The sequence below is a fragment of the Rhinolophus sinicus genome, chromosome 1 (genome assembly GCF_057876585.1).
Source record: "Rhinolophus sinicus isolate RSI-liver-muscle chromosome 1, RSI-T2T, whole genome shotgun sequence".
Lineage (NCBI taxonomy): Eukaryota > Metazoa > Chordata > Mammalia > Chiroptera > Rhinolophidae > Rhinolophus > Rhinolophus sinicus.
The window spans coordinates 105,586,924-105,612,014 of NC_142501.1; the positions used below are offsets into that span (position 1 = coordinate 105,586,924).

The 25,091-nt window shown below is 38.6% G+C and overlaps 1 protein-coding gene across 12 annotated transcripts in view; it reads right to left on the bottom strand.

The window, feature by feature from the left end:
- LOC148759163 (ankyrin repeat domain-containing protein 26-like) overlaps positions 1–25,091 on the bottom strand; it is a 101,446-nt gene that overhangs the window by 19,973 nt on the left and 56,382 nt on the right. For all 12 annotated transcript variants that reach the window (XR_016021766.1, XR_016021733.1, XR_016021786.1 and 9 more), the window contains exons 4-9: positions 18,115–18,148; positions 15,565–15,637; positions 10,470–10,509; positions 7,534–7,627; positions 3,747–3,817; positions 96–827 (exon numbers count right to left, since the gene is read on the bottom strand). Coding sequence is in view for 8 of the 12 variants with exons in the window: in XM_088799965.1 (XP_088656091.1) it covers positions 96–827; positions 3,747–3,817; positions 7,534–7,627; positions 10,470–10,509; positions 15,565–15,637; positions 18,115–18,148 (1,044 nt within the window). In the remaining 4 variants the exon portion in view is untranslated. The remainder of the gene's footprint in view (positions 1–95; positions 828–3,746; positions 3,818–7,533; positions 7,628–10,469; positions 10,510–15,564; positions 15,638–18,114; positions 18,149–25,091) is intronic.

Below are 25,091 nucleotides of genomic sequence, written 5' to 3' on the forward strand. Positions count from 1 at the left end.
TTCAACGACATTCAACATTTCCCCATCGTCAAAGATCTGAACATTGCCTTTTCTTGCAGGAAATTTGAAAACTATGTATCTCTGTGGACACTTACTTCTCTTCCTGCTTCAGGGTTTCCGAGCCGATGCAGCCTTGCAATGACGTCAGTGCAGCGACTGATTACCTCCTTATTGCGCTCCTCCAACGCACGGTCTAGTTTCTCAGACTGAGTTTGACATAATTTTACCATATCCTGAAGCTGGTTTTGGATAGTCATTGCTCTCTTGTCATTCATAGCTTCTCTAAGAACATCTCTTATGTGGTGGAACTCAGTTTCTAGGCTACTGAATTTACTTTCAATGTTAGAAAGTCGTTGAGAAAGAATCTCGTTGTTATGTTTGAGGTGAGACATATCGAAATTCAGTTTGTCCCGTAAACCAAACAGTTCCTTTCTTGCTCTCTGGAGAAAAAGCTGTATGTATCTTTCGGATTCTTGACGCTGCTCAAAAGCTTGGATAGCAGTAGCCAGTTCAGAACGGTAGGATTCAACTTCTGTTTCCAGTCTTTCTCTGTTTTGTTTTTCACTCCTCAGTTCGAAGGTTAGTCTTTTATTCTCAGCTGTCAGAACATTCAGCTGTCGATGATATTCAAACATTGTTTCCCTTAGCGTTTCCTCATTTAGTTTTATTGTGTCTTGAAGATGGTCAGTCTTTCCTTTTACAACTGCCATGTCCTCAAAATACTTTTTTTCCATTTCCTGATGCTTATTTTTAGCTGTGTCTAGTTCCAGTCTTAATATGGCAATTTCACGCATCAGATCTTTTTGTTTTTCATGACTCTCAGAAACCTAAGTAAAAGAAAAAAGACTTGTAGCTAGCTCTCAATGAAATGACATATCGTGATAGCCTCTCAAATTACAGAAGAACCTATATGTTTGTACAATGAAAAGCTTGCAATAAATGGATATCCCACTGATTGCAATAAATGGGTATCCCAAATCTCCAACTTTATACAAGCATAAATTTCCCAACGTTCAAAAATTTAATATAAGATGCTGAATCCATGAAAGTGAAAAACAGAATTTTCAAATCCAAAGAGAATTTTAAGAGTCTCAGATTTGGAAAAGATACACAATGAGAAGGCATAAATGGTTAAGAAATCGACACGCACTTTAAAATAGAGTTTACAGTTTGAGAATATAGTAAATCCACAGTAAAAGTAGAAACTCTGCATATGTTCGGATACATTAAATTTCCTAAAGTTCTTTTTTCTGAGACTATTCCATAGATATTCTAATTTCCCAATATTTTCATAGTCAGTTATGAAAATTACATCTCGTAATGACTGATAAATCCAGGCATTACACTAAGTTGTTATATACATGGATGAACTCAGTATCTGTCACAATCTGACACAGAGAGATGGAAAAGATCAGCACGTTCAGGATTTTCCCCAGGACTTCAGACTCTACAACACTGTTCTCGCACCAAACCCAGTGTTTCCCCTTGTGTTAATACATAAATTGAAGGGGTCTTAGAAATTCACGAGGTTATTTGCTGCTCAGTAACTTTGATTTCCTCTTCATAATGTTTAAAGTAGTTATAAATATGACATAGGGGGAAACATACTGACCTATTAGACTGGGAATAAAATTCTCATCAGTAAATTATCATGGGATATATCCTGGCATATCATCTGCTTCGGAAGTTCATTGTACTGAAATAGGATGCTACTGGGAGCAAATTGTGACTTTTCTCAGAAGGAGGAGAATGAATGCAAAATATGGTCTCCGGCCTGGCTACACATTAGCATCAGTGGAAGTGAAAACTAATCTCTGTATTAATACAGCAAGGGGATAAAATCACTGCCGAACACTGGAACACCTATTGATAATAGCAATAGTTTTGAGATTACAGAAAGCTCGTAGATTCTTACAAAAATTATTGAAAGCCTTCTGTATGGCTGAGACCACTGTCAATGTCACTACTTTCTGTTGGACATAAATGGATTTGAATCAAGAACATCATTTACTGCAACGGACCAAAAATGTCCCTGCACATAGAACACACACACACACACACACACACACACAACACTCTCTCACACACAAATGCACTCTTATACACATGTACACACACACATTCTTATACACCCACACACTCTCACACACACACACAAACATTCTTATACACACACATACAGACACACACACACAACACTCTCTCACACACAAATGCACTCTTATACACACGCACACACACACATTCTTATACACCCACACACTCTCACACACACACAAACATTCTTATACACACAGACACACACACATAGACCCACAAACACACACATACATATGCTTTTAAAATCGTGAAGATTTCCCATATGTACTGTGTTGGTTCTAAAAAACATATACGCACACAAATACACATGTGTTTGAAAATGACTAAACAAAATATCTCAGAATTATTTTCTTAACATCTATTTCTTTCTCCTTTTGTTTGCAAAAGTTGTTAGTCAGAATTGCGTCTTGCAACATTCTGTCATTCTGCTCTCGAGAACGTCTCCTCTGAGTGTCATTTTGCTCCAGTGCCACCTAGCGAATCCAGTATGAACCAAGTAAAATTAGAATATAATTAAAATTTAATTGTTAAACTTCTTAATCGATGTTTACTTACTCCCAAATTCATGGACTACAACTAGGAAGTGGCAGATAAAGTGCCTCAGTCGAAAGTGAGAGAAAAAACATGAGCCTGCCAATCTAATTCTGTCCCTCTTTGAACTAAACAATTTGTTAGATGTTAAATCCACCCAAAAATGAATTAGTAGATGATTGTTAATGTTACAGAGGCTTCCTCCCTTAAAATATTTCACCCCACTGTATCTTTATTAGTGAGTACCTACAGGGAACCTAACAACTTTTTTAAAGCTTAATACCTGGAGAAGAGGCAAACTTTAAGTTATTAGGAGCCAAAATCATTCACATGAAACAGAAAGAGAAGCAAATTCATAAACAATAATTCAAAGTATATACTGTGAATGGGTTATGCATTCATAGAGTTACCTGTTGCATCCTGTTCCAATTGATTCTAATACCCACTGAGGTGAGCAGATAGCAACAATGAGTAACCCTGACTCATTTCCTACACCAAAATGAAAGGAACTCGAAAGTGAATGCTTGTACCCTAACCCAGAAGGTCTCATCGTGCAGGGTGTGATTCTCTTAATAGGCAGGTGAGTTGATCTCATGACCCCGTCCTCTCCCTCAATGTAGACTCGGAAGTCAATGACACAGAGGTCCCAAGGCAGAGTCCATCTCTAACCCCGGCCTTAGTGAGTAGCCATACAAAACTCCAAATTTTGAACCACTGAGAATGATGACTCCTTTCACATGAGTCCGACTCGGTGGTCAGCATTTGTACAGTGTCCATAACTTCAACTGTTTAATCGTCTGATTCAAGGGTCGATGGTACCTTCTTTATCAGGTAAGAAAGTTATAACAATGAAGAGGCAAACAATATTCAGGACTTTTGTTTTGTGTTTTGCTTTTTGCCTCAATTCCAGGAATCAAATTGATTTACAAGTAGCTATAGATTCTAACAATATTTCAAGTTTCGTAAGCAGTGCAAATGTGATGAAAATAATATTCCATTATGACCTCTTGACTCTGAAAAGGCTACCTTGAAAGTGAACTTCAATGGACTATGTTACACTATTGATGCATAAAAATGACATTATACTAGAAATTTAAAAGAAAATTTTCACGTACATGACAGTGGTTATTTTCACGTCCATCAAGCCTCACTTGTTCTTTCTCTGATTCCGTGCTTAAGTGTATCTCTGTGGAGAAATCTATATATTAGTTAAAATGAACTACTCAGGACACTGTGATACAAACTGTAGTCTCTATAAAAACAGAAAATAACATGGTATCAATTGAGAGTTAAGCTTAGTCTTTCACTGAACACTGACTGAAAAATACTTCCGATTATCTAAAACCGCAACAAACTATTTGGGAAATCACTGATGTCAAAAAGTTGAAGGCATACAAACATGGCAAAATCCACTCACGAATTCATTCACCCAACTTCAACGAAAAAGCAGTCAGACACAAAACACATTTTATAAATACGGGAAGACAGATCAAGTCGCAGTGTACTCTGTTCTCTACCCCCTCAGAGTACCTTTTCCACAACACCCTAAGATTCAACTGCAACATCTTTCACGGTTTCCAGAATCTGTGTTACTGTTTATGCCTTTATCGGTGTACACTTTTCCTCATACCTGAAATGCTGTCCTCTACTATTCTGACAAAGTCCCTTTCGTCTTTGAGGATTCAGCACTGGGCTTTAAGGAAGAACAGAGGTAAGAGGGGACAGGCTACGTGTTCACAGCTGCGAAGGAAGTACAATGCAGCATATTCTCAGCGATCCCCTTACGACCGAAAAAGTCACCTCTGAAGTACATAAAGCCATAGAAAATCCAAGCAATACTTCAATATTTGGTTTCAGAAGGTGCTTTTTCAGTAACACCGAATAGAGTTATGACTAATTCTTGGGAATTAATGCAGGGCTATAAAACTAAAGTTAAGAAACCACATTTCATCTCAATAGACAATCTTTCGACCTCTTCCTACGTTTCCCATCTGGTTCAATCATTCTACACATAATCCTGCCGCCCACTCCCCAGTGTCCGCTCAATGTTACTCTGAAGGAAATCATGCTGTCAACGCATTCTGATTCTTATTTACATCAGTGTTGCTGTGGTTACAGCAAGACTGCAAATGTCTTGCTGAAAGGTATTCCGTTTGGACATCTGTTGAATAAATGGGGTGAACATTAAGTAGGTGTTGCCACAAAATGATTTTTGGTAAGTCAGAAAACAATGGTGAAGCTGCACAGAGGTGGCGTAGGGTTGAACTCTTTCTGTTTCTTTATTATGTTCTTTGCTCTCTCTGTTTTCTGGTAGCTGCGATTCACACGAGTCACAGAACCTAGAACATCCTAACAGAAACATACCTCCAATTGGAATCTCAATAATTCTTTCTGTCTTTTTTTTTTTTTTTTTCAATTCTTAATGGTAAAAAAGGATCCTAAGACCCCAAAGTTTTCAAAGATGGTGTGTATCAAATATTCATTCTGATTAATTTCTCCGGGCAGTTTAAATAATCAAACACACCATAAGCTCGTCTGCCCACACACACACACACACACACACACACACACACACACAGAGTCTGCTAATCAGAACATCAAGTCAGCCTAAGATCATTGGTGTAACACACTAAGATGACATAAATTGAAAACATACATTGACATGTTAGCAATTGGGGGTTTCCTTTAGGGAAACGTCAACATTCAAATGAGCATTTTAGAATACTGGAAAAAAGTTCGTGTATGATAATAAAATTCTGGGAACCCCTATTAAATACATGAATTCCAAACTGGGAAATTTAGAGTGTCAAAAAAAAAGGAGAAATGTGTGCTTAGTTAAAAGGCACATTTTTTAAATCTCTTTTTCTTATTCTTGGAAATATCTTTTTGTTTCAAAAAGGGTACCAACAATGACATCTCTATTATTTATGTCAAATCAATCAATTACATTTGAAAAATAATAAAAAAAGGAATGAGGAAGAAGAAGACTGTGAGCATGTAAAAGATAACATCTTTTATCTGAAGAATGGATCAATGGGAAAGCTGAGGATAGAATGCCACAGAATATCTTGACTGCAATACATCAGAAACATTGATACCATCACGCTACAAGTATTTATCATGGTCTTCAATTTGACCTGTAATTGAACAAGCACACAGTTGTGTTAAGAGTTCTGTTGAATGCATAATTCATTTGAAAAGGACAAAGTGTTATGAATCCATCAGCTGGGATATACAATTATAGAATAGCAGTTCATAAAAATATTCACTTCTTTCCAAACCTATGGGGGCTACTAGTGTGCCTACACTTCTTGTATCATCTGCTTTACAGCCATCGAAAAGTTTCTCGATCTGCTCATGCAAAAAGGTGTATCAAACTTCTCCAAGAAACGATGTAGGATGAGTTTTCAATATGAAATATGATATTGAAAGAGGAAAAATTAATTCAACAACACAGAAATATTAGATATCAAAAAACTTCTACATTTCAAAATCGGTGTAACATTTACTGAAAACAAAAATCTTAACCCTTAGGGAATGAAATCTCTAATTTCTTTTTTTTCCAATCTTAGTTTTCCTTTGGTATCTCATGCTAGACTTTAAAGGAGTTTTATGAAACAGCCGTTTTATCAAAGAATTAACTCCTAAAAAACAACAGCCATGTGCTCTATTCAAACTCATCTCGTTGGAATAACAAATACCAGAGTAACCTATGTATCTTGGCTGCCTGAGAATCCTGAGGAGATAAAAGAGTGGCTACAGTTTATCCCATTCCAGCACTTCCTCCTGCTTCCAGGATTCTCTGGAGCAGCAATGATCTCACCTTCTGTTTCAGAGCAAATACACTGAAGCCATCCAAATGAGGTCTCTCACATTGCCTCATCGACTCCAAAATTACCTAGATGAAGCCATTTTCATTCTTTCTGTGGATTATCCCCACAACTTTTTCTTTCCTCTCTGTTTAGTGCTAGTATCTTACAGCTATCACTTCTTTTTCTTCTTTTTCTTGCTTCCCTTTGGTCGTAAACAAGGTCAGAAAAACACACACAAAATAATGCTGTTCCTCGATCCTGTTATGTCTTCAAGTATCCGATGCCTCCTCTTCCAGAATTCTCTAAAGAGAAGTCAGCCCCCTCTCTGCACAGAGCATGGTCTGTGGACCAGCACCTTGGTGCCCCCTCATTCCTTGTGAGACATGCGGATACAAGACCTGCTGCTATCATTTCCCCCGAAATGCAACTGCATTCAGAGTCATGGACTTTCTCATGGACATCTGGTCAGGTTATTGCCGCCCTGAATAGCCCATAACTGATCCTGCTCTCTGCTTCATTCCAATGCTCTTATTTTGCTCTATAGGATACTACCCTATGAAGTAATAGTATTTTATATGGCATTAAGTTATATACATTTACAGCTGGCCACATAGACTTAAGTTGATCGATGGTGGATAAATAGAGTTCTACGTGGCCACGTATCTCAATCCGCAAACTCGTCCCTACGAGAAGAAAAGCTTGGACACATTTTGGTACTGGAAGCTCACTTTCTATTCTTCCCATATTTCAAAAATTCTGCTCTTCCTTTTTCTAAACAATTATTTACTAGCTTATGCTAGTAATTTCTGCCTTTGTCCTTCTTCAGTCCTCTTTTATTCTTTTCCTTTCTTTATTTCCTGACTCTCGTGACGGAATATCTTGAAATGGAACAAATAATTGAGCTCCTGTGGTTGCACTCCCGTTTGAATCTGTTGCCGATAACTGAGCACTATACAACTTTTGTCCTTTTCACTTAATTTTCCTCAGTAGGCGTCTAATAGGTGATGTCCTTTGGCTATTAGACTATATCATATTCATGTTTCAAGTCAACAATCAGGTGAATGACTTTATTCCACAATTCAGGTCTTACCTTCGACTTGTGCAGGAAGGACATATTTTCCTCTTTGATGGTCAGCGAACAGGAAAGAATCAATATACTTCTTTGGACGTCTTCCAGGAATACTCTGTTAAAATTTATATCCATCATGAGTTGTATAATGATGTCTAATCCATCCTAAGAACATATCTGAATTCCCCCCTTTAAAAGGAATTAGACTGAACGATAAGACAAGCATGTCTTATAAACCAAACCATCTAAAAGAAAAGCCTGGAGACGATGTCTAGACCGGCCTCCTCTTTCGTCTTCATTTGGCTCCTGTCTGACTCTAAAGTGCACATGGAACCAGAGCAAAGGCTCTCACAGACACAACACTGCTGTCTACGCTCACTTCACCAAGGAACTAACTTCAAACCCCGAAATCTACTTTGCATTCCCACCAGCATGGTAGGACACTTTGAAAATAAGTATGTGCACAAAAACGTTAAGAAGTGCACTTAATCCAAGTTTTAAATATTTCAACTGACAGAACTGCTTTAGTGCAAAAATAAGATGGCTGACATGATAAGAAACGTTGGTGTACATCACGTTGCGGATAAACAGAACTATTTTGAACTTACTTCATTTTGGTAAACAAGGGCTTGGAAAAAGCAAACTATTATTTGATAAAATGTTTTGATAGGAAAAGTGGTTGAATGAAATGGCAAGGAAGTCAGAAAAATATTCCTTTAAAAACTATCTTTAAATAATAGCCAAAACTTTTCCGTAGTTATGAACTCTTCAGAAATATTACAGTTTAAGTTTCCATTAGGGGAAAAAATAAGAATATATGTTTAGTAACCATCTAAAATGGGCCAGGCACTAATCATGCACATTGTATTCCTCTTCTACACAAAACAACAGATATAAAGATGGTTTCATGATGGTTACCACACTGCCTGCTTCCTGGCCTTTCTCAGACATCAGAGTAAATGACGAGCAGTGCGATCCACTGTTGTCTCTGTCCAGCAGGTTTTGCTTCTAGACCTTCACACGACTGGCTACTTTTCATGCTTCACTTGGCAGCTCTGTCACACTCAGAGAGGACTTTTCTGACCACTTAAATTCAACTCCCACTCCCATTCCTACTGTAACCCCCCCCCCCCTTATTCTCTACCTAACATTCGCCATTTTCTTTATGGGAAGATTGCGTTGTGTACTTGTTTTTCTGGTCCTACCACGACAGCTTAACCCCCTCAACGTCTACACTCAGTGCCAAACTGCCCGGCACACAGTTGGTATCCAATAACAGACATTTGCTTCAAGAAGGCCTCACGCCCCAAACCACTACAGACCTTTGGGACATGGCCAGTCACAGTCTCCTGAACCTTAACACCCCCAAATTAGAAATCCACATGTCCCTTGTAACTTTCCCGTTCTGTTCTTGTCACCACTGCCATTCCTTGTCCTTCAGGCTATGGAAAGTGTCCCGATATTAATAAGTCACTACAAGCCACTGTGATCACTGTGTCTTATATTTCCACAGCACCCTTTACAGTTTACAAAGTGTTTGCACTTTTGCTATCACATCTGTTCATTACACATACCTGAAAGGTAGGTGTGACCACCATCGTATGAATCAGATCACCGACATGGGCAGGTTAAAAAGTTTTCCAAGATCCCATAGTTAGTGGGTGACCAATCCAGGATGCTAACACGTTCCCAGGCTTCAAATAAACTGCTTGTATCGTTAGGCACCAGACGCATATATCAAAATCACTCCCTTCCTATCTCTTTTCACAGCTTTCACCTCAGATTTGCTCATCATTACTTTGTACTTATATTACCACAGGTTGGTTGGCAGAAAGTTACCCAATGCCTGCTCTTTTAACTGAACAAGACTGCGTGGAAGGAGCGAGTAAATGCTTTCACAGACACAATACTGATGTACGTGCACATTAAACCAGCGCTCAGCCAAAGTGCTCTTAGTAGAATCCTGTCTACTTATTACTATGCACCATGTTCTTCCTGCCCTGGAAAAGCTCCTTGCAGATCTACCTGACAATACAAATATAATAAGACTTTGAAGTACCACGCATTATCTTGTCACGTTCCCAGTTATAAAACAACTACACTCCAAACGCTTTCGTTCTGAATCTCATTAGGACATTTACACACCCACAAAAACCACGATCAGATATCTGGCCATAGGTCGACTTGGAACAATTCTTGAGTTTCGGGGAAAGTTAACTTCAGAACCCCAACTGATTCCTTATGACCTTGAAGGCTTCGGTGTTTTGTATTGTACTACACGGCCTTCTTTCAGGGAACCTTGCAGTTAGCAGAATTGTGCTAGGCAGTCTTATTATATTCAGCACATAGCTCTTGTATTAATAATAGGTTAAACCATGAGAAAACAATTTGTATGGGGAAATGCAGAGGTGACGAAGTACAGTCAAAGCCTACCTCCTATGTGTCCACATCACTGAATGCTGATATTTAAGTAATAACGGTAATAAAAATAATAATGAAAGATAGTACCTCAGAATCCCCGGGTGATTTTACATCTTCTTCTTCTCCTAATCCTAATGCTGACATGTGGACTATAAAATGCAGTCACAGAAACATTAATGTGAATATTTATTACTATGCATTTTAAATACACATTCAAGTCTATCTCCATTCTTGAATATCAGATAAAAGCCATAGTAGAGAAGAATTACAGAGGGTTGATATATTTGTAAGAAGAAATGTTGGTAGTAGTTGTGATACATTTGAAGAAACTTAGCAACAACAAAAGTACTTAATAGAAATGAATATCACATTTGGAACTACACAGGCTATATTTTTTTCTACCAACATTGAAGCTATTAAAAATGCATAGGTAGTCATTAAAATACCACTTCTATTATTTTGGTGAACTCCATCAACGTGAGTCAAATTATCATTTTTGGTGTGCTCTTGTGGAGCACTTTCAATAATATCCATACCATTTTCTTTTTTTCTGATTGCCGGTTTTGTTGGTTTGTCCTATAAACACAAAACAACACAAAAACCCAACTTAACAACACAGCATATTCATTTACTTGCTCATTAACTCACTCATTCCATCAGTTTTCAAGACCACAAACATTAACCGTATTCATCAAATCATAGGCGCCAACCGCAGAGAAGCTGAAAATATAAATACCAGAAGTTGTCCTAATTCTAGTCTGGGTAGAGGTACATGAGAACCATTAGAAAAGTATCACTGGCTGTTTGGACACTTGAACTGAATAAAGTAGAGTAAGTGCAGCTCAGGAGGTGCTGCAAAGCTGGGCTGCACCTTGAAAGTTATGCTAAGTACAGAGGGAAGGCGAGAGAAGGGATTCTAGAAAGGACAGCAGGAACAAAAACATGAGGTATGAGTCAATATAGGAAGGGAGGGCACCAAAGGAACGAGGTAAACCGGAACCACTGAGAATGGGATGGAGAGATAAAACTGCAAGATCAGAACCAAGCCAAAGAAGGCAAGTGTCAGGTAGCACATGAATTTTACCCTCATGTAATGGACAGCCATTCATCAAGCAGAGTTGCTGCATCATTGGAAATATATTTTAGGACAGTGACTCCAGCTGCAATTTAAACGGAAACATAAGGGATGCAATGCTACAAAAGAGTCCTTCAAAATTAAATGTGAGAAAGTGAATTACGGTAGTAATTCCTAAAAAATGGCAGGCACGTAGAAAATATGAAAGTTGGTGAGTCACTGGATGTGGTGATTCCAGGGAGAGCTGGGGTCCAGGATTTTTCTTGCTTCGGTATTTCAATGGTGCTATCTGCTAGGTTGGGGAAAACAGATGACAGAGTAGACTAGAGACAGTCAGGAAAAAAGGAAGTTTCGGGGCATGAGTTCACTTTGCGACATATCAAATTTGAGCCAGCCAGGGGACTTAGAAGGAAAATCTGGATAGATACATTTAAGTAGAAATAGATGACTTTACTCAGAAAAAGCGTATGATTTAAGGAGATAGATGTTTATAAAACATACTCAGCTGATATCATTCAATAATGTAAAGCCTACACAGATCTTGTGAAACTTTAAAAATAAAACAAGAGCAGACGTATAGAAACGTGGGATTCAATTCTTCAATTACATATTTCAAAACCTAAAATATAAAATACCCTTCTATGGATATATGTAACTTCTTATTTCTGGGATATTATCATAATAAACATTTTAAGTTTAATGAAAAAAATTGTCAATCACCAATTCATGATGCTACTAGAAGACAACTATTTAAAAATAATTTGTAAAAGATAAGTTTAAAATAGAAGAGAAATTCTTTCGTGATTCCAGAATCACAAGTCATTTTGAAGCACTGCTATATGTATGAAAGATATATAAAACCCGTTTTAAAATTCACATGGTTTCTTTATTTCCCTGAGAACAAACAGTACAGTAGAAGTCTAATTACCTATCTACTGCATATAACATGGTAGTTAAATACTGCAGGGAAAATCTGGTGTAAATACAGTAATAAAACGAGGATTATCCAAGTTGAAGATTTAAAAGTCTTCAAATACATCAACGATTGTCATGCAGGACTGAAAGAAGAAAGGGACTAAGAAATCAAGTGACCAGGATGTCTGAGTTTGAGATATGAAAGAATTTTCAACTTAGCTTTAACAACTATGGACACCAAAGTTAATAAAGTTTCTTAAGAATAATATGAAATGAACCGATTGCTGAAGAGGATTTAAAAAGTGAAAAAAATCATCTCGGAGAGAATGTTGTGTACTCTGGTGGTAATAAGGTGGCTGAATGGATAAGAAAACAAGACCCATATATATATGACATCGAATTAAAAAGTTTTGCACAGCAAAGGAAACCTTCAACAAAATGAAAACACAACCAAATGAATAGAAGATATTTGCAAATAATACATCTAATAAAGGGTTAATATCCAAAATATATAAGGAACTCAAAAAATGTAACACCAAAAACACAACAATGAATTAAAAAACGGGAAGAGAACCTGAATGGATTTTTCTCCAAAGAAGTCACACTGGTGGCCAAGAGACGTAACGAAAAGATGTTCAATGATACTTATCATGAGAGCAATGCAACTTAAAAACGCAATGAGCTATCACTTCACACAGTCAGAATAGCCATCATCAATACATCAACAGACAAGTGTTGGTGAAGAGGTGAAGAAAAGGGATCCCTCGTGTGGTGTTGGTGAGACTGCAAATCAGTGCAGCTGCAATGGAAAACAATACGGAGGTCCCTCAAAAATTGAAAACTAGAGCTACCACGAGACCCAGCATTCCTGCATCCAGGTATTTCTCCAAAGAAATCCAAAACATTAATTCGAGAAGATACTTGAAGCCATAGGTTTGTTGAGCATTATTAGCAATAGTCAAGATACGGAAGTAAGCTAAGTGTCCATTGAGAAATATTGGATAAAGAAGAGTGGTACCTATACGCGGTCTCACAAGCAAGTGTGTGAACTTCCCACCTAGCTCTTACATAGGCAGCACTGTACAAACAGCTCGATAAGGTTTCATAACCTTGGTATATCAGTGTCTCACAGCTCTAGTTGTGTCGATGGGGTGGTATCTTGCTGAGTGGTGTTCATCTTTGTTGTTGTGTGATTTTGCGTGCTGTCGCGAGAATGTCTGAGGTTGAATTAGAACAATGAACACATATTCAATTTCTTGTTAAACGTGGCAAGAGTTGAAGTGAAATCTGGTACATTTTAGTCCAAGTTCATGGGAATAATGCCATGAAGAAAAAGACTGTCCGCATGGATTAAACGTTTTACTGAGGGGACAGAATGCACCACGATGAAGACAGGTCAGGGTGGCCAGTAACAAGCAGAACTGATGAAAACATTGCAAAAATTCATTCATTGAATTGTGCGTGAGAATCATGGGCTGATTGTGACTTTTTATTTCTGTACCAAACTAAACATTGATACAGACACAGGTAGGAAAATCTGAACTGAAAATCTTGGCACGAGAAAGGTGTGTGCAAAAATATTCCCGAAGTAGCTCACTGATGAACAAAAGCAAAGAGAGTGAAGTTTGCCAACACCTTTTAGGGAGGCAAGACGATGTCTTGGGCCATGTTGTCACTGATGATGAAACATGGGTGTACCAACACAACCCTGAAACAAAGCGTCAAAGTGCACATTGGATGTCAGCCAATGCACCATGACCAAAATTTCCGTCACCCAAATCAACAGTCTAAACGAGTTCCTAACCTTTTCTGATATCAGAGGGATTATTCATTACGAATCTGTACAACTGGACAAACAGTGAACCAAGTTTATTATCTGGAAGTGCAGAAAAGGCTGCATGAAACAGTTAGATAAAAACGACCTGAATTTTTTGAGAACGATTCATGGCTCTTGCATCACGACAATGCACCATCTGACACGATACTGTGTCTGAGGGAGATTTTAGCCAGTAAACAAATAAAACAAATAAATGTTTTGCAATACCCTCCCTACTCACCTGATGTGGCCCCTAGTGATTTCTTTCTTTAGCCAAAGACAAAGAAAATATTGACAGGTAGACATTTTCATGACATTCATTACATCAAGGCTAATATGTCAACAGCTCTGATGGCCATTCCAGAAAGAGTTCTACAATTGCTTCGAAGGGTGAACTAGGCGCTGCCTTAGTGCATGGCTTTGAAGGTGACAATAGTGATATTCATCAATGAAATACGCAGCATTTATTCAAGGATGAGTTCGCGGACTTAACTGTCGAGCGTCTTATACACTAAAATATTACTTGGACATTTAAAAATAGTTGAAATCTTACCACTGGCAACAACATGGGTAGACCTAGCTGGTATTATTCTAAGTCACATAAGTCACACAGAGAAAGACAAATACCACATGATTTCACTTATTTGTGGAATCTAAAACACAATAAATGAACAAAGAAAAGAGAAAAAAATTCATGAATACAGACAACAAACTGATCACGGCCCGCTGTGAGGGCTTTTGGGGGGCTGGGTGGAAAAGTTAAAAGGATTAAGATTCCAAATAGGCAGTTACAAAAAGTCATGAGGCTGAGAAGTACTGCAAACATAGTCTAGTCAATAATATTGTAATAACTACGTATGGGGCCCGGGGGACCACACTGATAGGGGATCACTTTGTAAGGTATATAAATGACTGACCTCTACGGTGTACACCTGAAGCTAATATAATACTGAATGTCAACAGAAACGGAAATAAAAAAAATTAAAAACAACAAGAAAAAATTTCTGAAATCTGACATTTTACCATACGGTTATTAAGAATCACTGCTTCTAGAATCATCATTTTAGGCAGAACATGTACTTTTCCATCGGATGAAGACATTTAAATATATTCATAATGCAATGATTTAGCATACAGTGGAATCCCTTTTAATATGGGTTTTGAGATAAAGAAATTCAGTTCTACTTTCCGCAATTTCCACTATTATTTTAATCTAAATGATGGACCCAGCACACGTGCAACTAATATAAAATAATATCAAATGTTAAATGAATGTAACTGAAGAACTAGTAACAAGAAAGAAACAAGAAAACATCTCCTCTTCACAACTATATGATACCAAAATAAAAAGTGTAAAAAAAGAAACCTATATAAGATATGCTATGCAGTTTTAAAACTGCAAGGCTTCAGAAAGATTTCAGGACTATTACAATAAGTAACTGGATCCATTAAAGATTTCATTTAGGCAAGTGTATAAAACTCACGCTGGTGTAAATAAATGTCGCATTAAGAATCTTTCCCTTTCATCAGATATCATATCTCCTCTGCTGTGAGAAACCTCCCAATATAATTGTCCTATCACAGTGTATTTCCCAGCCCATTCTGGTTTTTCGTCCCCATCTTCAGTACTTAGAAGGGTTTAAACAAACAAACAAACAAACAAAAAACACCTCAACTGGTCCTATCTTATAAACTGGTTTACTCCACCAATTTCTAATACAAACATAAAACAATGATAGGTGGACCCCTACTAAACTGTAAGAGAAAGTACTACACAAAACCAAATGCAGAGTAAGGAACTTAATTTCACACAGGTGCACTTTACCTTGGGCTCAATATTGAAGTCTTTATCCTGTGGTGTAGACCGTGAACCATCAATGCCAGGTTTGCAGGGAAGACTGCGGGGTAAAGATACACAAGAAAAATAAGTGAGTTCCTTCCTTTACAAAAGCAACAACAACAAAAATGGTGTGGTAGATCAGCTATCTGCGTATCAAATGAAGGGCCTTGATATAATTAAAATTTGGCCTGTTTGAAAACAGTTTTCCGTGCTCTATTTCTGCCTCCAACTCTCCCAACCTATGAAAGAGTGTGAAGATACACACTCTAAGTTTCCACAGCAAACAGTCACAGCGAATGTATTGGCAAAGCCTGAGATTACTTTGTGTTCACCAGAAGTCCTGAAAATCCAATTAATGACTGACATAACTTTTGTAACCTGAACTGCGAGGAATCTGATGACCTAAATCGTGGTGGAAAGATACGCTGGCACTTCTCCAGTGTCTGCCCCGCTTCAGAGACTCATCTGTGTCACTCAGAAATGGCAGTCTTGGTTCTTTAACATGGAAAGCACTGACTAAGACGACCCCATTCTTTCCTTTCATCCTAAAACAATACAGTGAGTTCCCTGAAATGTTTGCAAGTTACAAGCACAAAAGTCAAAGAACAAATGTGTATGTTGTTAGCCTTCCCACTCCCAGCTCTCTCATCCTCAGGGCTCCCTGGCAACCTCCAACCTTGAAATCTGCAGCCTATGAAGGCGCAGACTCCTGAAACAAGGACGGCCTCAAACGACCCACTATTTCCTTGCTCCTGGGAAGCAAGCTAAACGGAGTCTCGGTCATCCACTCCCAATGCAGGCATGTTACCAACTCCCCATCTCCATCACTGATCTGACAGTCAGTCCTTCCTCTGCCCAACCCTCCATGCACATGGGAAGGACATGAGGGAGTTGGGAAAAGCGGTGGAGGTGACGAGACACCTGCCTTGGGCCACAGATCTCTGCAGTTCCGCAATCTCTCCAGTAACCTAGGGCTGGAAAGGATCTAAGGCTCCTTTGTAAGCTGGGGTGCAGGTAGGTGGTACCACATTCCTGCTTGCTCTAAAGAGAACCGTTCCAGTGGCCCAAATTATTTTAATATTTCAGATAGAAACTTTGAATTTTCTAGTTTCCCCAAATGAAAAAGCAGCAACCTGAGCAGTACGCCCTTGGAAGCCTTATTTTTATCTACTTTTCTACACAACTGCCAACATCCTGTGTCAATCTTATTTTGATTTGTGTTAACTTGTCACCAAGCCCACTCTTCTGATCCCTTTGGCCTGATCGGATCTGTGATCTCTGCTCTAAAACCCGTTTTTCTATTGCGAACCACTGGTGTCTTGAAACTTGGATTCTCCTGCTAATTCCATTCTGATCAGCTTCCAGTGCGTTCATTAGACCTTTCTATTAGCAAAACAATCGCCAACAGGATGATAAAGTAGGAAATGTATGGGCTTAGGAATCTGAATTTAAAGCTCATTTCCATCACTCACTTAGACTCAAATAAGTCACTTTAATCTCTTTGAGTTACAAACCCTCCATGTGAACAACCACTTGACCAAAACGTTAATCACAGCATAAATTACCAGAGGGTGTTTTAAATAATTAACTCCTAACCTTCCTTAAACCCCTGAAATTCTAGATGCTTTTGCTTCTACCAAATAATGGATGACTTAGCTGGCAGAAATGGAAAAAATAACACAAGAGAAACTCCAAAAAAAAACAGAAAAGAAATTTAAAAATCAAGAAAACTCATGGAAGAAGAAGAAAGACTTTAGGGAACAAAGGAAAACAACTTGATAGAACCAGGTAAAGGAACCACCCTGAAGGGAAACCCAGACTGGGAAGTCTGTTAGTTGAGATATCAATTAAAAATATCCTCTAATTTGATGCTGAATTTCATTAACCCAACATGGCCTACACATAGGTACTTTTCACTTACGGAAAAGTAATTCATCTCCAGAAGGGTAGATGGCATTACACCCCAAACCACCTGACTGACCAGGTCTTGCTCATGTAAAGCCTGTAGTTCTGTGGCCACAGCTAGCTCACTTTTTGCTAAATTCTGATGCTGAAAACCAGGTTCTCATTACTGCTAACACTGTCCACTATCTGAAGACAAATGCTTGGACTAACCGGGTTTCTTAGGAAAAACTCTAAATCAGCGTTAACATATAACTAAATTGGACTCTCTGAGCTCCTCTGACCTGCATCTGAATCCTGACTCCAGAGCTGCCCAGGAACTTCTCAGGACAGGCTGAGGGACAGGAGAATGGCTTTGGGAGCCACGCAGGCTAAGGTCACAGCACAGGTCAGCCATTTGCTAACTAGGGAACCATGGGTCAATTAATCAACCTCCCGGAATCACAATGTCTAATTAATAAAAAGGAGCCGGAACAGCACAGCCACTTTGCAAAGCTATTGTGTTGACAAATGAGCTAACAACTGGTAAGTAGATAAGACAGGGCCTGGCCCAGAGCAGGACACTCAATAACTGTTCGGTTCTCTGCAGTCCCTTAGTGAACACGCCATTTTTAGAAATCCATAAAATCTTACCTGCTTGCGGGATCTTTCTTAGAACACTCGTCCACTATTAAAGAAAACAATTAAAATACATTTAAATCCACACTAGAAAAATGCAGAACTTTACTTATCAGACTGATACTGTGATAAAACAGATTTCTGGAGACTATAGTAGAGTGCATATTAATGATACTATTGGTAGGAAATTAATATATTATGAATTTTTACTTCTCTTAGATATACATAACATATATGTGAGTAAAATCAAATCAAATAAAAAATAAACGGCGTGTATCAAAATTTCATACCTACAAGTCAAGTCCCGTTTTCAATGATTATGAAACTAACCAACACCCATCAGATTGAGAGAAAATGGTATCATCGGTAGAATCAGTATCATAAACTGACAATGTGAAAAGGACATTGCATGATTTTCCTCATTCCATCATGACACGCAGTTACAGCAATGTACACTTATTTTGCTGTTACACAGTACAACGTTTCCATCTCTTCAGCCAAGAGTGTTCACTTTGGGATGAAACACCCTCTCATTAGGAAGCTGGGTCGGTGGGCACTGTACTTTGCAGCAACGCACAACACAGGAAACAGACTCTTTCTGTTGTATCTCCAATTGCAAGATAATAGAAAAGACTCTGTGACTCCAGTGTTATCAGTACACCCTCTGCTACCGTTTCCTTCCACGGTAGAGAGTCTGCCTGGACCCACTGCAGTCACCACTGCTGGCTCCCTGCCCACTGGCCATTCCTTAGTCTTCATTCTCGCTGAAGAAGCACGACTCTGTGTGGATATGTACTGTCCCACTACACAGAGAAGGTGGCCTCTGCTCAGCTCCAGAAAGAAAATGATTGTACTAAGCTAATCACAGTCACTGGTTTACCACTAAGTGTTGTAGGAATGAGCATGTGACGTACTCCACCTGTAAATGTTATGGGGGGTCCAATGCGAGCCTCTCAGTTTTCACCCTAATTAAAGAAACACAGAGCTCAACCTCACTAACCATCAAAGAAACGCAAAGCAAAACACAGTGACATAGGACCTCATAGCTGTCAGATGGCTATGATCAAGTTGACAAGAAATAACAAATGTTGGCGCGGAAACAGAGAAAAGAAATTTTTGTGCACTGTTTGTGGGATTGTAAATTGGTACAGGCACTGTGGATAACAGTATAAAGATTCCTCAAAAAAATTGAAAAAACAACTGCCATGAGATCCAGCAATTCCACCTCTGGGTATTTATCCACAGAAAACAAAACCACGAGTTTGAAAGGAAGTGTGCACCCCTATCTTTACTGCAAGATTATTTGCAATAGCAAAGATATGGAAGCAACACAGGTGTCCTTCCATGCGTGAATGGATAAAGAGGATGTGTGTGTGTGTGTGTGTGTGTGTGTGTGTGTGTGTGTGTGTACATTTATATAAAGTATTACTCATCCACAAAAAAAGAAGCAAATCTTTCCATTTGTAACAACGTGGATGTTCCTAGAGGGTATTATGTTAAGTGAAATAAGACAAAGATAAATACCGTGTGATCTCCCTTATATGTGGAATCTAAAACTACAAAAACGAACAAACACACAAGAGAGACCCTCAGCTACGAAGAACAACCTGATGGATGCCAGGGGAGAGGGAGTGGAGGGGATGGATGACAAAGAAGGTGAACACGAAGCACAAACTTCCAGGTATAAAATATCACAGCCACAGGGATGTAGCGCACAGCACAGGGAGTATGTCAACAATATCCTTATTACTTTGACTGATGGCAACAGGGCATCCTGTTGTAGAGAACTTACACTGTCATGACAATTATCCGACAAACACAGGGAAAGATCGTCTTCTAATGAAGTCAACATGTCTCATTCCGTTTTGACTTATGAGCAACGAAGGTGACAATACTGACTTTGTTGGTATATCTCCGTGGAAAAAACTATGCTTCTCAAAAGGCGTTGCTTTTCTGACTTGTATACTATGAGTAGAGAGCTTTAAAAAAAAATGTTTCTGGGATGGCAGCACACTGGCTAGTTTTGTAGTTCTTGTTTGCAATTTGTTTATAGGACCGGGAGGATATTGTTGAGTTCCTAGTTTTCATTACATTTTTAGTGAGACCAAGCACTGAGTAATAACAAGTACTCATTTGCTAGATGTAATCCATTTGCAGTAAACGTTAAAGAAAGAAAAGATTCCATTTTTATAACAAGTCCAATTCATTACAAGGTAATTATAGAGGGAAACACAGCATACTAACTGAAAAAATCTTCTTTCTTATTTACACAAAGATCATATGGGATTTTAGGGATCGTGATAAAATAAATGAATTTTTCACACAACGCTGTCTCAGATTTTAATTACTTACAATAAAATTTTATAATAATGCTGAATGATGGACTATTACAAAAATTAAGTAAGAAAGAAAAACATACAGATGCAGTTTACACATTCTTTTTCTTACATTTCTTTCATTAGTGAAAATATTTTACTCTAACTTTATCTATGGTAGGACCACCAGGAAAATTCACTATCAGAAGTCTTACCTAGTGTGCTAGTTTCAGAAAACACTTTAGATTTCACTGCTTTCTCATAATCAGTAATCTGTTGTTGGATGCTATGTATAAAAAAGGTGATGATATTACTGTCTTAATACTGATATGAAAAACATTTATCAAAGACATGAAATTCTTAGAGCATTTCAGGTAATATCAGAGCTAATATAAAACTTTAATCATCCCATGTGCTTCAAATTTGTACGTTCTACAAACTTTTTATTAAGCGTGTGATTAAAGAAGACAAAGAAAGTAAGGTGAACCAGTCATGAATTGAGGGCATTAGTGTTCAATTTATTGGAGTTAGCTTGACATAAGGGCAAGGGTCTTAAACTGAGAAGTCCTAGCTCTATGACCCACAGCTATTCAGTTCTCGGACAAAGTGCTTCTCTCTGGCTCAAAGTCCTCCTCTATAAAACAAGCATCCACTGCCTTATTTTACCAGGATGTTAGAGGATTCAATGAAATAATGAACCAAAAAGAGGCTCAGAGAAATAGTAAGGCAACGGAATGAGTTTTCTCGAGCTTTAGTTTTGGAACTATATTGGATTCCCAAATAAACCCCAGTGTGTGTTTTTCATAGGTTCTAACATTCAAATGTTGCAGTTTTCAGAAAATGTTTTCAGTTTTAGTTATTAGCTCCTCTTCCTTTCTGGTTTGTAATTCAGGACCTCTCAGCTATTATACAATTTGTACCTAAGTGTATTTAGAAATACATTACCTCATTAAATAGATGACATAACAGTCCACTATTCCCGTAGCTACTCACACCAGAGGCAGAGAACTAACAGAGTGAAACCTGGCTTGGACTGCTACGGTCCCTTCTCCACCTCCTCAAAAGCTGAACCCACAGGTCTCATTAGAACGATGCTTAACCTCCCTGTCCATCCCCATTGACTTGGAAGATATGACCCTCCTGACACACATGCATACTGATGAGTCATGGGTGGGCTCAGCCATTCTAGTGTTAAATAACCTACTTGAGATTCAGATTCAGGGCTTTCTGTTGACTGGCTTCCCTGGGAAGCACAATTGAAACCATTTTGAAACCTGAGGGAGATTCAAGTCACTTGGGAGATTTTCATTATTTGGAAAACAGATCTAGGTTAGTTAAGGGCCCCACCTTAACTAAGGGATCTCAGGAAACTTAGTGCCCACTACTCTGGGAAGGGCGATACGGGACCTACGGGGACCTAAGGGAAGGGGCTCTGGGGGACACCAAGCGGCCTCGAGGTACAGATCTGGTAACAGAGGAGAAAGGAAAGTCTGATCTTCTCCTGCACGTTATTTGACCCTCTCTGACAGCTTAGAACGGTGCCAACTAACATGTGCTAGCAGAAGACACAACAAGACGCTCAAAGGGTAACTCATCGTGAAGGTCTGGGCTGACATGCGGGCCCCGCATAGGTTTCCAGTGTGGGGGGAAGGCTCTGTGTGGCTAAAGCTGGGAGGCCCAGCTGCTGGGCCAGGGTGCTGGTGCTTTGGAATAGGGGCTGAGCACACAAGTAGGTGGGTGGAAACTAAGGAATGTTGGAACTTTGAAGTCCAAGTATGGAAAACCACGGACCCAGAGGATTCCAGATCAGCAAGGAAACGTGGGAGCAAAGGTCAGTCATGATTACAGGACTCATTTCTATAGCAACCGTGCAGCAACAGATCGAGGGAAACAAGAGATGATCAGAACGACCTTCTTTCCCTCTCCATCTGACTTGTGAAAGACAATGGTCTCCCTTAGCCTTAGGGAACCCTTTGGCTTCTAGAAACATTCAAGAGGGAGAGTATAGCAGATGGCCTCCGGAAAACACAGGATTTCCTGCAATGCTGAACCTTTCACAACCCCAAACAACTAGTTGGAAAATCAGAGAAAGGACATTATTTGTACCCAATGCACAAGGGTTGTACTTGGAATGAAATGGAGAATGTTGAGAACCCTGGGATAAAGGTCTTCAAAGTTCTGGAATAAGGAATCTGTGCCGTGTGCTACTTGTAACTCGTCTGACCTTTCGTTTGGTTTCTGGCTGAGGACATCCAGTCACTCTCTGCCGTTCCCCAACTGCCTGAACCAAACTGTGACATCTCACCTGTTACACAGGAAGTGACACTTAACTTGTTCTAAAGCCCCTTTTCCTGATAACTAGCATTTTAATGTAAACACTTACATCTTCAAATTTTTTGAACAAGCGAAATCTTTTGCAGTCCGCCCAAAGACATCTGTAGCAGAGACATCAGCACCTTGCTGAAGCAGACGCGTGACTATGTTTGGGAAGTTATTCCTTGCAGCAAACATGAGGGCCGTTCTAAAATAACAGAGAGATAATTTCACCCTTAGGAACTTTAAGTTATGTAAACAGCTAATTGGGTAGACTTTACCACGCTCAGTACACTGCTTGTCTGGGTAGAATGGACCATTTACATTCTTTTGTGATCATGTTTGTAAATTATGTCTAAGGCTAAAATGAAGGGACACAGAAAAAAGAAAAAGAAAAAGAAAAAGAAAACAAACAAAAACCTCTGCCCCAGCTGGGTACTGCACAGAAGTTGCTAAGTTAAAGTCCTTTATTAGACAAGCAACTATGCTGAGGTCACTTATCTGAAGTGGGTGAAGATTTCAATGAAGAGTTTCCTGTTTCTTCCTTAGTCTGATATTTGGTACTTCCAAGTCAGCTAGAAGTCAGGCAAGTTAAAGCTACCTGGCAGGCTTGACAGAATAATATTAATGATAATTCTAGTAATAACACTCAGAATTGTGCTTAATGATGCTGATAAGCATGTGCTGGGCGCTGTATTAAATCCTAGATCATCTGACACACAAACACACTTGAAGGATATAATATTATCCTTGTTTCATATCAGGAAATATATTTAACGATGATCAGTAATGTTCCCAAGGTCACGCACGTGACACATAGGAAAGACAGGCGTTAAACCCCGTCTTGTGTGACTTGAAATCCCATTTCTTTTTTCTTCATTACACACCTATGACTTGTGTTCATTAAATAAAATGTTTATTCGGTGAAAGTTGTCTTTCTCCCTTCTACTCAACCAAAAAAATGAAAACATCAAAATAGACTAGAAATAAAAAAAGAAAAAAACTGATGAATGTCTGGTAGTGGTCATTCATAGTCATATCGGGAAATTCCAGTGACATCAGTATTCTCCCAAGAAAACAGTTTAAAGCAGAGTCATCCAAAAGACAAAATCAACTCCTATTTGTGTTTAATGTGCAAAGTTTCAGGAAAATTGTATGCAAAGTAGAGGTTAAAAAAACTATCAGAGAGACTAAGTCCAACGTTGTATCATAAACTAAAAGTTAGAGCCCTTACTATACAAAACCAGTAAAGTTAACATGAACACCCATTAGCTAACATACGATCATACGAACAAAAACTCCTTGACAAATAGCATCAGCGAATATTATAAATAAATATGAATATGAATCCTGCAGGATACGCTTCTTCCTCTTGCCAAGTCAGAATAATTGCTTTTCAACCCAACAGATGATGTGTTGGTATTTTTCACTATATAATTATAAGTTAATCCTCTTCTTATTGATTGAATCTGACACGAGCGATTGTTACCACTCTAGAATAATACTAAGGTTAAGAAAAAGAGAAGAAACAACTATACCTTCGTATCCGATCGCCTGCATTTATGTTTGCATCTTTCTTTATTAAAAATTCCACCATTTCCTCATTGTTTGTATGTGTAGCACGTATAAATGGTGTGCAACCAGACTGTAAAACAGAGAAGCAATTTATTGAAATTACATATTTCTAAGCTGAATTTTAAAACTCAAAAAAATCCTCTGAACTTAAACATACACTAAGAATAGGGAATAAAGAGCAGCCCCCTGTGCTGTGATCAGCTGCTCCTTCCCTTTAAAATACCCTCCTTCTACGTCCCCAGCAGATGAACTGCAAGCTCATTCCCCAGAACTCCCTTCAAACACTGACAGGCCCAACGTTCCAAGAATCTTTGCTCCAATCAAAGCCTCTATCGTAGTATAACTGCAGTTATTTTATTCTTCCCCATCTGAACCGAGAGCCTTTGAGGGCAGGGGCTATATTTCATTTCTGTAACTACAAACTCTAAAACACAGTAGTAAGTGCGTTCAGTATTTTTATTGAACTGATAACTTAAATGTTTATCTCTGGAGTAGTGTTTTTTAAATTATATTCCAAAGAATATGTACTTCACCAGAAGTTCTTCCTACTGAGCCCCAGTAGGAAGATTCCAGGAAGATTATCTCTGTGTGAGAAATATTACAAAACTGTGATTTATATGCCTATTACTAAAGAAATATTTCACTTTTGCTTAATTCCGATTTGACAACATTTTTCTGTGGCAAACAGAAACGTTTGAGAAAAGATAGAATTTCAGGGACACAGTTTTGAGAGCTTTCCAACAGAGGTGAAGTTTTCTCCAGCTTATAGAGACGCGCTTGCTTCTCTTG